The 15,537-nt window shown below is 37.3% G+C and overlaps 6 protein-coding genes across 6 annotated transcripts; 2 read left to right on the top strand and 4 right to left on the bottom strand. All coding sequences in view use genetic code 12, as the record gives it.

Moving 5' to 3' along the window:
* Positions 1 to 240: 240 nt before the first annotated feature.
* Positions 241 to 1,158, bottom strand: CORT_0A09100 (hypothetical protein; the record flags this gene model as incomplete). The annotated part of the gene is made up of 1 exon (XM_003866685.1): positions 241 to 1,158. One exon carries the CDS (start codon positions 1,156 to 1,158, stop codon positions 241 to 243), a length of 918 nt encoding a protein of 305 aa, XP_003866733.1.
* A 702-nt stretch (positions 1,159 to 1,860) lies between these two features.
* CORT_0A09090 (Tes1 acyl-CoA thioesterase) lies at positions 1,861 to 2,751 on the bottom strand (the record flags this gene model as incomplete). Its single annotated transcript, XM_003866684.1, has 1 exon — positions 1,861 to 2,751. The coding sequence occupies one exon, from the start codon at positions 2,749 to 2,751 to the stop codon at positions 1,861 to 1,863; it is 891 nt and encodes a 296-aa protein (XP_003866732.1).
* Positions 2,752 to 3,108: 357 nt separating this feature from the next.
* On the bottom strand, positions 3,109 to 4,173 carry CORT_0A09080 (Tes1 protein; the record flags this gene model as incomplete). Its single annotated transcript, XM_003866683.1, has 1 exon — positions 3,109 to 4,173. One exon carries the CDS (start codon positions 4,171 to 4,173, stop codon positions 3,109 to 3,111), a length of 1,065 nt encoding a protein of 354 aa, XP_003866731.1.
* An 832-nt stretch (positions 4,174 to 5,005) lies between these two features.
* Positions 5,006 to 6,148, bottom strand: CORT_0A09070 (hypothetical protein; the record flags this gene model as incomplete). The annotated part of the gene is made up of 1 exon (XM_003866682.1): positions 5,006 to 6,148. The coding sequence occupies one exon, from the start codon at positions 6,146 to 6,148 to the stop codon at positions 5,006 to 5,008; it is 1,143 nt and encodes a 380-aa protein (XP_003866730.1).
* A 952-nt stretch (positions 6,149 to 7,100) lies between these two features.
* Positions 7,101 to 8,534, top strand: CORT_0A09060 (Las1 bud formation and morphogenesis protein; the record flags this gene model as incomplete). The annotated part of the gene is made up of 1 exon (XM_003866681.1): positions 7,101 to 8,534. The coding sequence occupies one exon, from the start codon at positions 7,101 to 7,103 to the stop codon at positions 8,532 to 8,534; it is 1,434 nt and encodes a 477-aa protein (XP_003866729.1).
* A 327-nt stretch (positions 8,535 to 8,861) lies between these two features.
* Positions 8,862 to 14,357, top strand: CORT_0A09050 (Spo72 protein; the record flags this gene model as incomplete). Its single annotated transcript, XM_003866680.1, has 1 exon — positions 8,862 to 14,357. The coding sequence occupies one exon, from the start codon at positions 8,862 to 8,864 to the stop codon at positions 14,355 to 14,357; it is 5,496 nt and encodes a 1,831-aa protein (XP_003866728.1).
* Between the last annotated feature and the right edge of the window lie 1,180 nt (positions 14,358 to 15,537).

Below are 15,537 nucleotides of genomic sequence, written 5' to 3'. Positions count from 1 at the left end.
CTACTCCTCCTTTTGTACACAAAAAGAACAAAACAAAGATTGTAGTTTAAGACCGAGCTACAGAAAACTTCACAAGCCGATTATTACAATCACAAGAGTTGCAAAATATAATACAGTACACCCACACCCACATCCACACAGTAGAACAGGGCGATTGTCTATGGATACTGGTTAATATTCAAATGTCTATAGGAGGAAAGAATGTAAGTTCTAATAAATATATTGCCTCTCTTTTGGAATCTATAAATTTGCAGTTGGTTTAACAATGAATAACCGTTCTTGGACCACAGTAGCAACTTGTTTTCCCTTATCATTATACAAATCACAGATCATCAAAGTTCTTCCATGTTCTGATCTAGTTGGCCTCATACTAATTCCTACCCATTTGGTAGCATCAAGATCATCATCATGGAAATATATGGTATGATCCAAAGAAACATCAAAATCAGCTTTAACTCTCATTCCTATACCAGCAGCAAATGCTCTTGATAAAAACATCCAGTCAGTTATCCAAGTAAATAGTGCATATTTGTATTCTTCAGGTACTGGTACAAGGGTTTCACATTCGGGAATACCAAATTTTATCACATAAGGGTAAACATCATCTACTTTAGATTTGGGTGTTTCTCGAAGGGTAATGTGTAAGTTTGGATTAGCTATTCCTTTTAATTTACTAATGTCATAATTTAATAGCTCTGGTGGTGCATTGTTTTGATAACTAAAGGGAACTAATCCATCATCTCTTGGTTTAGTGACATTTTTATTTGTTAATGAAATATTGGCACTAAAGACAACCCGATTATCTTGACACCCAAGCACAATTCGATTGGCATATGTTTTACCATTGGATAATTTTTGTACTTTCCATTCAATCACCGAATCTTCATTGACACCTTTTGTGAAATATGAATGGATTGCATGGGGTTTGAAATCAGAAGGTACTGATCTCATGGCAACCAAGATTGCCTGAGCACACAATGCCCCACCATAAACACCATGACGACTGGCTAAAGGTTTTCTTAATGGTAATTTACCACGATACTCAGTTTCCGATATTTTCTCCACATCAATTTCTGATGCGAAATCAACTTCAGTTTTTGGCTCCAAGTAACGTACTGGTTCTTTGGTAGGATCAATAAACATTGGTTGGTCGTCCATTGTGCCAATAATCTGGATGATTTGGGGGGTATAACCTTGAAGCTTTTATATATGTACGAAAGAAAAGTTTAAAATAATAGTCAAATAGTCAAATAGTCAAATAGCCAAATAGCCAAATAGCCAAATAGTCAAATAGTGTGATTCAGAATAAGGAAATGGGGTTGATTGAAAATAATAAAGTATATATCCATGGTTATATATATGTGATATTTATTAATATGTATGAGCTAAGAAAAAAAAAGAAACGAAAAGTTTATATTTTATTTTATAAATCCGTAATACCGTTTTACTGTACAAAATATCATAAGCCAAACACAAATAAATTTAAGATCATGGGAAGGAGAGAGAAAAAGGTTGCCAAATCTCTACAATATGCACATTGATATGCACATTGATGCGTACGTTGATGCTTTGAATCTCAACTAGTACCCCCCCCCCCCAAAACGTGTAACTCTAAGATATTGAATTAGTTTGAAAACGTGGGGATTCAGTCAATGAATAAAAAACTAACAGAAATTGAATCGGTACTATTACCCTGTAAACACCGCATGTTGATATGCAAAAATAAAACACCATTAGCTACCATCGTATACGCTTTTTACAACAGCTACACATCCGTATTACCGTGATCAAAAGTCTAATGAATATTTAATGTCTATACAGCAAACGAACGACACCTCCCTAACCTCAAACTCGGTTCCTTCATAATTTGGAACTAGTCACATACAACCTCTCTTGTACAATGCTCACGACATGCTTATTATCTTCTGTGTACAAATCAGCCTTAACCAATGCTCTATCATTTCCAATCCATTTAAATCTTAAAACATACAGAAACCATTGATCTATATCAAAATCGTCTTCATGATAATAAATATTATGATCAATTGAAGTTTCAAATTTCGGTGGAGTTTCAATACCCACATGTGGTACTAATAACTCAACACCCACCCAATCGGTTAAAACAGTAAGACCAACATATTTAAATTCTGGCGTTACATTTTGAAGTTCTTGATGAAAATTTGGATCATCTTTAATACCCCATCTTAGCTGGAAAGCATAGGTATCTTTATCCTTTTGTTCTTCGTAAAACTTCTGGTATACGAATAAAGGTAGTGATGCATATGCCAGTGGTTCACCTTTAAGACTTTGAGTTGATAATGTTTTTCCTGGTGGGACACTATACTCCATCTTTGTATTGTCCTTGTGGCCCGTTTTAGAAGTTGAATTCTTAGTAGTTAAAGAAATAATTGCGGTGAATACGGCAACATCATCTTGATATGCAAGAATTTTTCTTGTAGCAAATGATTTACCGGAGGATATATCTTCAATTTTCCAAATTAATGGACTATTCTCATTAACAGCTTTTAGGAAATGCGAATGAACGGAGTTTGGTGTGTATCCTGGTGCAGACCTCATTGCAACAAGAATAGATTGTGCTACAATGTTTCCCCCGTACACTCCTCTCACTTCCTTGCCTGGTTTCCTCAATGGCTTAACACCACGATAAGTTTGCTTGTCTATTTGAACAACATCAAATGCAGCTTTTGCATCCAATGGTCGTAATACTCTCTCTGCTGTAACTTCTGGCATAATTGGACTTTGGCTCTTGTTGTGTTCTTGAAGTAACTGTGGTTTGCAATTGCATTTTAAAATAGTTTTGATAAAATTTTGTCAAGTTCGAATGTGATTTATTGTACCGAGGTTGCTTCTTTTCGTGGGGATGCTACACAAAAGCACAGAGGGTTTTTGAATCCGCACATGGAACAATAGAACCGTCATTACGGAAAGCTAGTAGAACCTAATCAGTTGAATTTGAAGCGGAAAACACGAAGTATTCTAACTACACTTTGTTAATAAGACGAAATGAATAGTTTATAAATATAGCCATAAATAAGCAATAACAATTGAATATACCCTCTTGTAATGTAATAAGAAATTTTCATCAACTCACAATTTTGCAACTTGTTGTCGACTATTCTCCCCATTATACTGTTCGTGAAGTTTCCTTGACTTCTCCACCAACTCACCTGGTAAAAATCCATAAGCTTCTTGAACAGCAGTACAAATGGCTTTACCCTCTAACGTATAAAAATTGACCACCGCCAAGATTCTATTATTACCCATGGACAAAAATCTGTAATCAACATAAAGCCACGAGCTTGAATCGAAGTTTAAGTCGTGGAAATATAACGAGTGGTCTAAACTGACGCGAAAAAAGTCAGCATCCTTCAGAGTCACAGGTAGTCCAAGTGCCTTCACAAGAGTTGCCAACCATAATGAATCTGAAGCAAAAGCCAACCCCAAAAATGACTGTCTAACGTAGTCCGTACCCAAATTATAATCATCCAAAAACTTGACATAAAATCCAAGTTCCTCGTCACCGATTCTATTCATGTTGAAATTCCTGGTCTTGCGAAAAATTTCCCTGGGAATAGCATGAGCAATATTTCCATTTGTATGCTCAAAATAAAGAAGATCTTCAATATCATCTTTATATTTGAAAAATTTGGGGTTGGGATTTCTCTTGAATTGAAACGGTACTGACTTGACTTCAGCTCCAGAAGCAACCAATTTTTGATGATCAGCTTGTCTTTTATCAAGATGATTATCTCTAGTGAATGAACATTGCAAAGTAAAACACAATTGATTCGTATGTTGTTGATAAGCAAGAGCAATTCTATTTGAGAAATTCCTTGAATCGGAAACTTTGATAACTTCCCATCTAAGAACACTATCTTTTGAACCAGCTTTAACAAAATACGAATGGATTGAATGAGGTTGAAAATCGGGTCTTCCAATAGATTCCCAAGCGACGTTAAGACCTTGGGCAATAAAATCTCCACCATAAGTACCTCTAGCTCCTTCTTTGTATGGTTCTACGGGATAGTTTCCCTCATAGATCATTTTGTTGCCTTCTTCTGAAATGAGTTTAACTGAGGTTTTGGCTTCTATTTTCCCCACTTTGTCGTCTTTGTAGACATCGTTTCTTAATTTTTCTAATGGTGTGGTCATTTCTGCGTGTCTATGATCATATAACAAGTGTTTCCAGAATTCAGTTGTAGATTAAGAAAGGTAAGTCATTTGATATTTATAGAAAACCGATGGAGCTGTAATTTTGTAACTCCAAACTTAATTTCGACCGAGGCCAAAATAATATTTTCCTTTTTTCTTTTCTTGAACAAATTAAGCTTTTCTGTTTTAGAAGAGTGGGACTTTCGGGATCAGAGGAGAAGAATAAGAGTAGAAACTGGCTCTCCTCTCTTGTGTGTTAGAGCTTAAGTTACAGCAGTCATTTAAGATTTGTCTTTTTTTTTATGGTGGTGCTTCTGGTTGTAGGACTTTCGCAGAGATCACATGTTAGTCAGGTGCTAGCTGCAATGCTTATCAGTTGCATGCATATGAAGTAACATACATAAAATATATACCAAGGGTTTGTTTATTAAAGCGTGTCTGTATGAAGACAGATTAGCTTCACTTGGTGACGTTTCATTTGATCCAACCTCTAAGTATTAAGGATCCGAGCTCTCTGTGTATACGACTTCAGTCTTCCCTTCTCTCTCTGCACCGTTTTCCTTCAGAACATAAAGTTTCACAGGATATACAAATGGCAATAAAATGATTACCTCATCTCGTATATGTAATAGAATTTGGTCACTTCTTAAATCCTTCGGAGTTTAGATAAATTTTTTTAGGTAATCGTGCATGGGACGCCATGTGAAATTTTGAAAGCAACATAAAGTTCACTTGCAGTAGATAAAATTTATCGTTATTTTAAGCTACAGTTTCACCAGAATACACATGCTTATATCTGAAATAAGTATCTTCTAAATTTGTTCTAAATAAGTTATAAATGCGATCTATCTGCTGTCGATGCAACCCCGTCTAATAGAATTGCCAATCCTTCTTGAATAACCGTTGCGACACATTTTCTGTTTTCATTAAACATATAACCACGAGCAAGCACTCTACTGTTACTATATCTCTTCATCTGATAAGTGAATGCTAACCAATCTTTACAAATGTCGAACCCTGAACCATCTGTAGGCTCATAATCAATATTGTGAAAATATATGTGATGGTCTAATGACATTGCGTTATAATGCAAGATGTGGAGTGCATTCAATGATGATCTCATTAAATATGTTGCATCTCGATCAGGATCGTACTCTTTACCTGTTTCTATTGATGGGGCCCAAGGAATGTGCAATACACGAGCCATTGTTGTGATGAAACTACTATCAGAAATCTCTCCAAGTCCGACATAGTTGTATATTGGATCCTTCATCGATTGTGAGTTCTTGGGTCGAAGGATATCAAGCTCAAAGCTGTGCACGTTACCCAAAGCATCTGGTAGAGCATCCTTCACCTTGTCATATTTGGTGCCTGGTTCTGGAATATTTTTTAACCCGGTAAAGACAGATACCCAACGCTCAGCGAAATGTAGCTTATTCTCCTCAGGAGTTCTTTTATGGTCCACAAAGTCATCATCAAACGCATTTCTGCAAAAATCGGTATGTTGGACTTGATGCAATTTATCAGGATCAGGATATTTGGTTTGAATTTCTGGTGGTGGAATACTTTCATCAATCTTGTGCAATGGTTTTGTTCCTTGTTTCCTCAATATTACCACACATGTAAGCCTATTCTTTCCGTGTTGCGACACAACAATGGATCTTTTGCTAATAAACTCATCATCATATAGTTTCAATACTTCATACTCCATAGGTGTCTTGTTATTTCCTGCATTGATGAAAAATGAATGATAAGAATCTGGAATCATTACTTCATTAGTCGTTTCCGATCTCGTCGACTCTATAGCAACTAATAAAGACTGAGCAATCATATGTCCTCCATAAATACCTCTGGCCATTGCAACGGGTTTTCTTAAACAGTGTGCACCAATATAATGAGTGTCATCTATTTTAACAACTCGTAAAGACTCTTCGAAATCTGGACGAGGGTTTTCCCCCGCAGTTACCATCAACATAGTGTGTAGTTATTAATTTACCTGATGTTATGGAATGGTATGACACTTTGCAAAATGCCAATATAGTTAACTTGAGTGCGGTTGAAATATGCTTTATATATGGTTGATGACTATACAGATATAGACAGAGTTTCATTTATACTGTGAAATTTTTAGCAACGTTTTGTGTAACTTCTTGGAAACCCCACATCAGCTTTACGCGGCAACCTGCTTTTCTACGATCGGATTCTATGAGGGAAAATAATAAAGCTGTGTATCACGGGGTAGAGTTGGATGGAGCCAACCACCCACGGTTAGTTGTTAATAATAAAGGTATATAGAATATTAGGTGCACTTTTTGTTGTTTTTGTTATGTTTTTGTTATGTTTTTGTTATGTTTCTGTGAATTACCTCAACCACAATTTTCTTTAACTCCGATTGCGACACAATATAAACCCGAGTAGATTGATATGCAAACACAATCATAAGAACAATAAGTAGATACGAGCCTCTCCACTTCTATTCACAGTTATGCTTGGGAATCAAACGCAACAAACTGCACCGAGGATTGAAAAATTTGGACTTTGATGATTGTCAAAGGAGCTGGGAGTGGGTCGAACCTATGAAATGACTCTCCTGACATGCTTCTAAGTCAATCAAATTTCTTTTTGGATCTATAGAGTTGCAGTTGACTTAGCAACATCAAATTTTGGTAAGACACTGGTGTAGCCTCCACAAGGGTTCGGCCTTCGGTGTATTTCATTCTGGATTAATTCCCAAGTCATATTAAACCCAGTAGCCCCGTCTTTGATGTAATGCAAACCCTATGCATGCTCAGTCTTTACCCTATCGTGTGGCATCTCTTTCTATTGCAAGTGATTGTTTGCAACACCATCGATGCGCACGTGAATTAGTATTTCGTCCCTTCGAAAAAAAAAATAAAGACTAGTCTTCTCCAACTTAATATGATCATATGAAAGGTACCCCAATAGTGACAGCATACAGGTCAAATGAAGATCTTCTTGAGTTGAAAAAATGGTTTTATGACTTTGATGATGCCCAAGACAACCGCAAACGTGCTATAGAAAAAGTCAAAATACTTCTAACAAGAGGTAGATTACCTCATGGGATTGAAGCAACTTCTATACTAACGTCTGTGCTATTACGAGATGATGACGATGATCTAGATATGGACTCCAACGTGGCTCAACTTGCTTATACAATGGCATTGATCAGATTTGTTAATGGATTGTTAGACCCCTTTCAGCAGTCGAATTACGCAATTCCAATGCAATTACTAGCCAAGCAGTTAAACCTACCCACTTTTTTTGTTGAATTGAGACATATGGGGACACATGAGAACTTGCCAAGTTTGGATATACTAAGAATTGCAACTAAGGATGCGTTGACGTGGTTGTATGATAATTATTGGTGTCACGTAGAGGGGGATGGTGAATCTGAGCCTTTGGTAAATGCTGAAGCAGACGCATATGCGGAAGTTGTCAATTTCAGATTTATACAATTTGAAGAGCAAATAAGTGGCTTCATGGTTTATGAAGATCTCAAAACATTCAAGAAGCTACGAAAAGACAATTTGGAGATGCCATTGTTTACTAATGACTGCAATGACCAGGACACTTTCAAATTGAGAAAGTGTGTTGGTGAATTGGCTGAATTTTGCAATAGTGATCCTGAATTACTAGCCGATTTGCTCATCAGAAGATATTATTTAATATATCCACACCAAAAGCTTGAGGCCAAAGGTATTAAACATAATCCGTTACTTAAAAAGCTATACATACCATTAGTTGATGAACTTGGTGTTCGCTTGATTGTTCTGCTATTTATCAAAATACTGAAACTACTTGATGGGAAAGAGTTAGGCGAGGTAAACCGTCGAGTGTACAAAAAATTAGGCTTTGCAATCACCTTTCTGGAAACAGAAGTAGCACAGTTAGTTGAATGGTTACCATACATAATCAAAAAGATGCTATCACTGCCATTCTCGGAAGAAAACTTCACACAGATTCAAATTTCCAACCAGAAAGAGCTTCTCAAGTCTGTATTTGATAGAGTATCTTCGTTCTGCAAACATGATGATTCGTTGCTAGTAAAATTGTTGCAGGTAATGAAGGAATCAACTAGGGAGAATGTAGACCCTAATTTGTTGAAGGAGATAAACGACAACTATGATGAGGCGGTAAAAAGAGCTAACAAAAAGTCTTTTGACCTACCTCCTTCATTGGATGAGATATTAGCTGAAAGCGTGGAAAAGAGACAATTGCAAGATGAGAAACAGAACACTAATAGAAAAAGATCCAAAAATGCAAATAGTAGCGAGAAAAAAGTGTATCTAATGGAACCACACGATGATTGGACTCCAACACCCTTCGGGATGCCCGTTTGAAAATGGCTCTGACGTATATATTATCTTACTTTGAAGTCTATATTTGTTGTAGATTCATTATCAGTGCGCTTTCAATTTTGTGTTACTTTTGTCATTCTCACTATCTTCCAAAGGGTGACATAATAAAATATCCTAAATTGTGGTTACTACAACTTATACTCTTTTCATTATCAACAACAAGAAATACTTCATTTATCCAAATTTAAAGTATAAGCAGCATTGCATCGAACATACTGGTATTTCAGCTTTCGGGCAGCACATGAAAGCAACATAAACCAAAAGTAAAACGATCACATTTCATCACAACACATACTACTTGGTCCATAAATGAGTCCCCAATGGATACCGCAAAATATACAAAAGAGACTACTACTATACGTACTCAACCAGTTGTCTTTATTTTCAGAAGTAGACTTGCCAAACCTTGAGGAAGTATCCTTGAATAACATAACATTAAAAGATATAAGTATTGATCCTGAAAAGGCGGGCAAACTCCCGGGATTCAATCTTCGACATGGAAAAGTGGGATTTATAGAGCTAACAACTATTTCCGGGATCAGTGGAGTCAAAATTGATGCAAAAGAAGTCGATATTGTTGTTTCTCCTGATTATGATGACGACAATACCGCAAGCCACTCTCAGTTTCTCTTGGCCCAAACTACTGCAGACTTGGCTAATACTATCATGTTGGAAACTGATAACTATGAGATGGAAAAGAGTGAGTCTGCTGTTGATAGCGATACTGACTCAGAGGACTCTACTCCAATTGTTCCGACTTCAAGAAGGCGAAGCTCAACTATATCAAACAATTCCACTTTAGGGAACGTTATGCAAAGGGCAATGGAGATGGCACTACTGAGACTTCAAATTAGTATTTCGAATCTAAACATCAAGTTAATAACCGAGCTGACTGATTTGCTAGTCGAAGTGGAAGAAGTCAAAATAGTCACAGTCAATGGTACGCGGAATATCAAGGTGAATGGTGTCACTATAAAAACTTTACGACCATCAGTTCCATCAGGGGAAAACGAGTTTGAAGCGGCTGGCACTGAAACAACCGACAAACCTGAAGATGAAGAAAATGATAATTCATCCGACTATGGAGAGGAGGCATTAATGAACAGTATGGTTTTCACCCACGAGGAGGCAAGCTCGATATACATGAGCGCAACATCGCAATCCTTTGGGAAATCAATTCCAACTGAAGGACCACTCGATAACAAACAAAAGGATGAAGCGACAAAAGAACCACCAATTCTATTCCATATGAATCTGTGTGAAATTGAATTTGATGGACTAAAAGCAATATCCAACTTGGAAGTGAAGATTGATAAGGTGAAACTTGCGTCAGTTCCAACGACAGCGACACTAATATCCATATTCGAAGGCATAACTAAAACGTTGAAAGTCAAGCTTTATCAAATGAAGAGAAAGTCTTCATCAAAAGGGCAAAGGAGTAGTGAGAGGTTCCCGCAGTATCCCAATGATGATGATGACGTGGATAGTGAATCCCCTGAAGATGTATTGGAGAATGAACCTTTGTTCAATAGTGTCACGATATCGAGCTTACAAATAACATTGAGCGCAGCAATTAAAATGGATGGGTCTTTTGCAAAGCTGGGCGGACCCATAATCAATCTAGAAAATATCACTGCAAAACAAAAAAATGAATTACGATTGTTTGGTAGTATTGAGACCGTCGAGATAATACGTTTCTTGGAAGGCAATGAATTCAAAATTTTCTATTTCGAAAATCTACGCGACCCTGGATATCAAAGGTCTGTTTCTCCACTGAGTGTTCTGTCAGAAACGTCGCACAATAGTGAATCTACAAAGGCAGATTTTCGTTTTGAAGTGTTTCAAAATGAAGATGATAAAGCAAATATTGAAACTACACTTTTACTTGCCAAGGCCGCATATCTCAACTTAGATGAGGAAAGTTTGGGGTCATTGCTCAAAATCGCAAATGATATCATGTCCATATCTGCTTGTTATAGCAAGTTCAAGGGTGTTTTGAATAGTATACAGAAGCTTCGAAATGCAACTGGATCCACCCCCAACTCAGAAGAGGTGAAACAAGAGCACCTAATAATACAAACAGCTTCAATCAATATGTTAATAACTACGAGAAACAATTTGAAACTTCAAATTAGAGTCCTTCCAATTTCTTATGACTCGATGAGAGACGGGTTGAACATTGCATCCATAACTGGTCATGGAATTGTCGATAACCAGCCAATTGGGACATTATTCAGCATTACAGGAGTAAATGTGTATCCGAAATCAAGAGAGTTCAAAGCATTCATTCAACCAAATAATGCAAATTCCAATAGAGCAAATTATTTACCCCGAGCTTCCACTTTGAATACATCATTGATGGTGTCAATTCTGAACATTGAATATGTTTCGACTTTGGGTCAATTGAAGCTTTTGGTGAAGGAATTACAGATCCTAGGAGGCTCTTTGCTGGAGAAGTTGACAGACATTGAGATAGCTACGCCATCCAAATCCGTCAAACATTTGAAGATTGACAAATCGAGCTATTTGTTGTCATCCAGCAGTAATTTGAGTAAGAATAGGAGAACGGGAATTGGTCTCAACAGGAGTCCCGTATTAATGCCCAGCTCGCATCGCATAAACCAAGCTAATTATTGTATCCACGTTGAAAGGGTTTCAATTAAGGTGGATGACATTTTACCCAAATTTGGAAGCCTAAAAATGGATGTAATTGATATTAAGCTTTTCAAATTGAAGAATGATGTGCTAGGCTCTGTACTTGCTTTGAATATTGTACGCATGAAAAAAGACTTGAAGGAGGATGTTCTTTATCAATTCCAGGGCTTGGAGGCAAGTTCAATCGTGGTACCATTAATCACGTTCAAATACAAGTCGATGGAAAGAGCTTCCACTTTGGAAATCAGTGCGCGGGACTTTTTGTTGGAGTACTACACCCACTGGCTCTCGTTGTTTGGTAAGGACGAATCGATAATTGAGCACGTGGAGGAAGAATTGATTGACACGACACCACCAAAGAGGCAGCCTTCTTCTCATCGATTCGATGTTAGGCTTACCATGTACAATTGCTTGATTGGACTCACACCAGGTCGGTTAGAATGTAAAGGCTATTTGACGGTCTCCAAGGGTAATGTTGACTTTGTAATTGGAGCCCATCAGTTTCACATTAAAAGCTCTCTTCGAGACATTGCTATTCTTTTGATTGATGATATGAAAAACGTGTCATTAACCAAGGAGTCCAAGATTGATCAAACAAGTGACCAAGCAGTTGCAGCTGACGTTTTGATTAATCGAGGATATATTCAAGTAGGATCGATTAATCTAGCTCACATAGGACTAACTTTCAACACCAATATTGAAGAAATTAGAAGGAGGAATCACGAGTTAGAAATTAGGGATTGTTTATCTATTATTGACTTCAAAATCAACACAGATGAGATACAATTGGATTTGTGTGCGGATTCTGCCAACACCTTCATACAAATGATTAGTGATTTGAAGCTACCTTATGACTTTGATGACAAGGATAAAATGAAGGTGAGCGTTAACGAGGATGTGAATATTTTAAATGGCGTTGACAGCAATATTTTTAAAAATATAACAGAGTCGTTTGCTGAAATGGACTTAGACGAAGAACCGGTATCTGTGGAAGCCAGCTCAGAATCGAGTTCAGGCTTGGAGTTCCAAGATGAACACTTTGACTATGTATCAAACTACAAATCCGATATTGAGGGAATAGACCCGCTAAAGGTCAACATTAACTTATCGAGAGTAGAGGTTTATTTATATGATGGCTATGATTGGAAGGATACGAGAAAGTCAATACGGGGTGCCGTCAAGAAGATTGAGTCAGAGCAGAAGAAGCGGGAGAGAGGCTCTGATGAAGGCACCCATCATATTGGTGCCGAAGGCGCACCGACTACAAATACGACAACAGAACAAGAGTCCTCACTGGTGATCCAGGAAACATTGTACCAATCAATATATGTTAGTGCACCAAAAGCTGCCAAAGGAAACGATCTAACTAAAAGCATTAATTTCGGGTTGCAAAACGATGAAGAAGAACTTGACGACCATAAAGACAAGGTTGATGCTAATATAAAAAGGGGTAAAAATTACAAAAATCTTAAATTGAGAAGATCTGCTTATCACAAAGTGGTGGCTGATTTGAAAAGCATTGATATTGGTGTTGTGGTGTACTCCACTAGAGACCCAAGACGCGATAAGACTGATCCAGATATGAAAGTTGAGCTTTTGAATTTGGTTGAGTTAGGGGTTGGAACTGTTGATGTATATGACAATGTTCCATCATCCACTTGGAACAAATTTCTATCTTACATGAACATTCTTGGAGAAAGGGAAGTTGGAACTAGTATGGCAAAGGTTAGTATACTCAATGTGAGACCCAAACCCAATTTAGTTGCAGCTGAAGCAATCATGAAGGTGTCTGTTTTGCCATTAAGGTTTCACGTTGATCAAGACACTTTGGACTTTATGACCCGTTTCTTTGATTTCAGAGATTCAAGATTTGAGTTGCCACCAGATGAGATATTATATATCCAAAAGTTTGAGATTAGTCCTATTAAGTTAAAGGTTGATTATAAGCCAAAGAAGGTGGATTTTATAGGGTTGCGGTCAGGTAGGACTGCTGAATTTGCCAATTTTTTCATTTTGGATGGGTCAAAGATCACATTACCAAGGGCTCACCTCTTTGGGATGCTGGGTGTACCAGAGTTGATGCGTGGCTTGGGAAAAGCATGGGCTCCAGTATTCCAACTGACACAAGTCTTAGGTATTGTTTCTGGTGTTTCATCATTGAGATCAGTGGTAAACATTGGTGGTGGATTTAAAGATTTGTATGTTGTGTCAAGAAAGGAGTATCAAAAAGATGGTCGCTTCTGGAGAAGTCTTCAAAAGGGAACAAGCTCGTTTGCCAAGACTACGGGGTATGAGTTGGTTAACATGGGTGTCAAGCTAGCCTCTGGTACTCAAGTATTGTTGGAGCAAGGTGAAGAAATGTTGGGTGGCGAAGGGTCTTCATCAAGAGCCAATCGCACAACACGCCGTGGATCAGATGAGGGATTGGATACTTCGATGGATTTAGGTGAAGCAAAGAGTAGGAATAATGGCGGAGGCAGTGGTAATGTTCTTTTGAGCTCGCAAATTTTGAGCAAACAAGCAGCAGAAAAGTATGGAGATGATTTTCGATTCAATGGACAAAAGAAGCTATATTCAAATTATGAATTTGATGATGAGGAAGATGACACGTTTGGAATTGATAGGGAATTTTTAAACAAGTCTATCTTTTTGCTACCTGAAGATGAAGAAGCGAATACAAGGAATCTATCAACCCTCAATGAAAGTGATGAAGATGGAAATGAAAAAAATATGAATTTGGCCACTGGGGGTGAAAGTATCGAAGAAGACGATGACGAGAGGTATGACGTTTACGCCTTTGATGAAGTCGATGAAGATGAACTAAAACAAAAAATGGTTAGCTTATATTCAAACCAACCTGAAACATTTCAACAGGGTCTCTTGTCAGCTTATAGGTCACTTGGTAAGAATTTCAAGTTGACAGGTAAACAATTGACTAGATTGAAGAAGGAATTGGATAAACAAGAGACAGTACAGGATTCGATAGTGACTGTTTTGAAGAACTCGCCGGTGATTTTGATTAGACCAATGATTGGAACTACAGAGGCGTTATCAAAGGCATTGATGGGCATTGGAAATGTAATAGATCCTAAGCATATGGTTGAAATTAAGGACAAGTATCGAAGTGAAAGTAGCGATGACGGAAAATGAGCGGGTTGGTGAGGAGATGGGTTTTGTGGTTTATGGCTTCATTAAGACTGAATTCGAGAGGAGTTTCTATATACTTATACATTTAAATAATGAACTAAAAATTCATTCACCGAATCGATGCATTCAACCTTCTATGTAAGATGGTCCGATTTGCAATCGGGATGTAACATTCAAGAATCTTAAATTAAATTGCCACAAATTTTACACTCAAACAATGCTAGACTACAACTGTTATTGTTTCCTTTGCATATCACATTAGCGCAATCAATATTTTTTGATTGTAGGACAAGACTCACCTGATAAGCTTTGCGGGCCTAGCACCTTCTTGCTATTTGTGGATTATATTGTTGTGTGCTTATCTCTGTTCGTGCTCTGGTTTCTCTATTAGTTTCTCTTTTCAAATATTACACAAACTGTATATGCAAGAAAATATGTCAAAACTTTCCTTTTGAAAAAGTCAAAAGTGCCCTTCAGATCAAAAGAGGTTAAAAACTCTATGCCAAGTAAAAATACCAAGACAAGATATGGTGTTTATAGATAACGAACTATTGAGGGTTTCACCGAGAGATGATTATTTGAGTACAGTCACAAAATTTTATACAGATACAAGTGATGAGTGATGTTCTAATCCCTTTAGCTTGCCCTTTCCGACTGGTGTTGCATAAAGAGGAAGTATCTCTCTTTCGACCATAAAGGGAAACTAAAAAGTATAGTATAAAAAAAGATCACGCGACGTCAGTGTAAGCGCCGCAAAAACCAGAGTTTCTCTTTCCCGCCCCACAAAAGATGAAAAATTTTGAGATGAGGGGACCACAAAAGAAGTATCAAAAGCTTTTAGAGAATTTGTGCCGTATATCATAACAAAATTAGCTCCCCCCTATTATCTAAATATTTACGTCAGTGTGTAATAAAATCTTAAGACAGGATACAGTTAAAATTCTATTACATAAGTTCCAAGAAAAATTCACTAACAGAGTAAAACTCTTGACGGAAGACAGGCGGTCCCGTTCTTGTTGCATGCAAAAAAATATATATATATATATATGGAATAGAGAGTAACGGAAACGGAAAATATGATTATCCAAGAGGAAGCCCTTTTCCTTTTATTTGAAGAGAAGTGTATCATGTATACAAGTTTGAAACGGCATTCGTTTACTTATAATACAGGCCGAAAGTGAAA

This window comes from Candida orthopsilosis (assembly GCF_000315875.1).
Source record: "Candida orthopsilosis Co 90-125, chromosome 1 draft sequence".
Taxonomy (NCBI): Eukaryota; Fungi; Ascomycota; class Pichiomycetes; order Serinales; family Debaryomycetaceae; genus Lodderomyces; species Lodderomyces orthopsilosis.
Note: the sequence above shows the minus strand (reverse complement) of the source record. Positions and strands in the feature narration are given on the sequence as shown.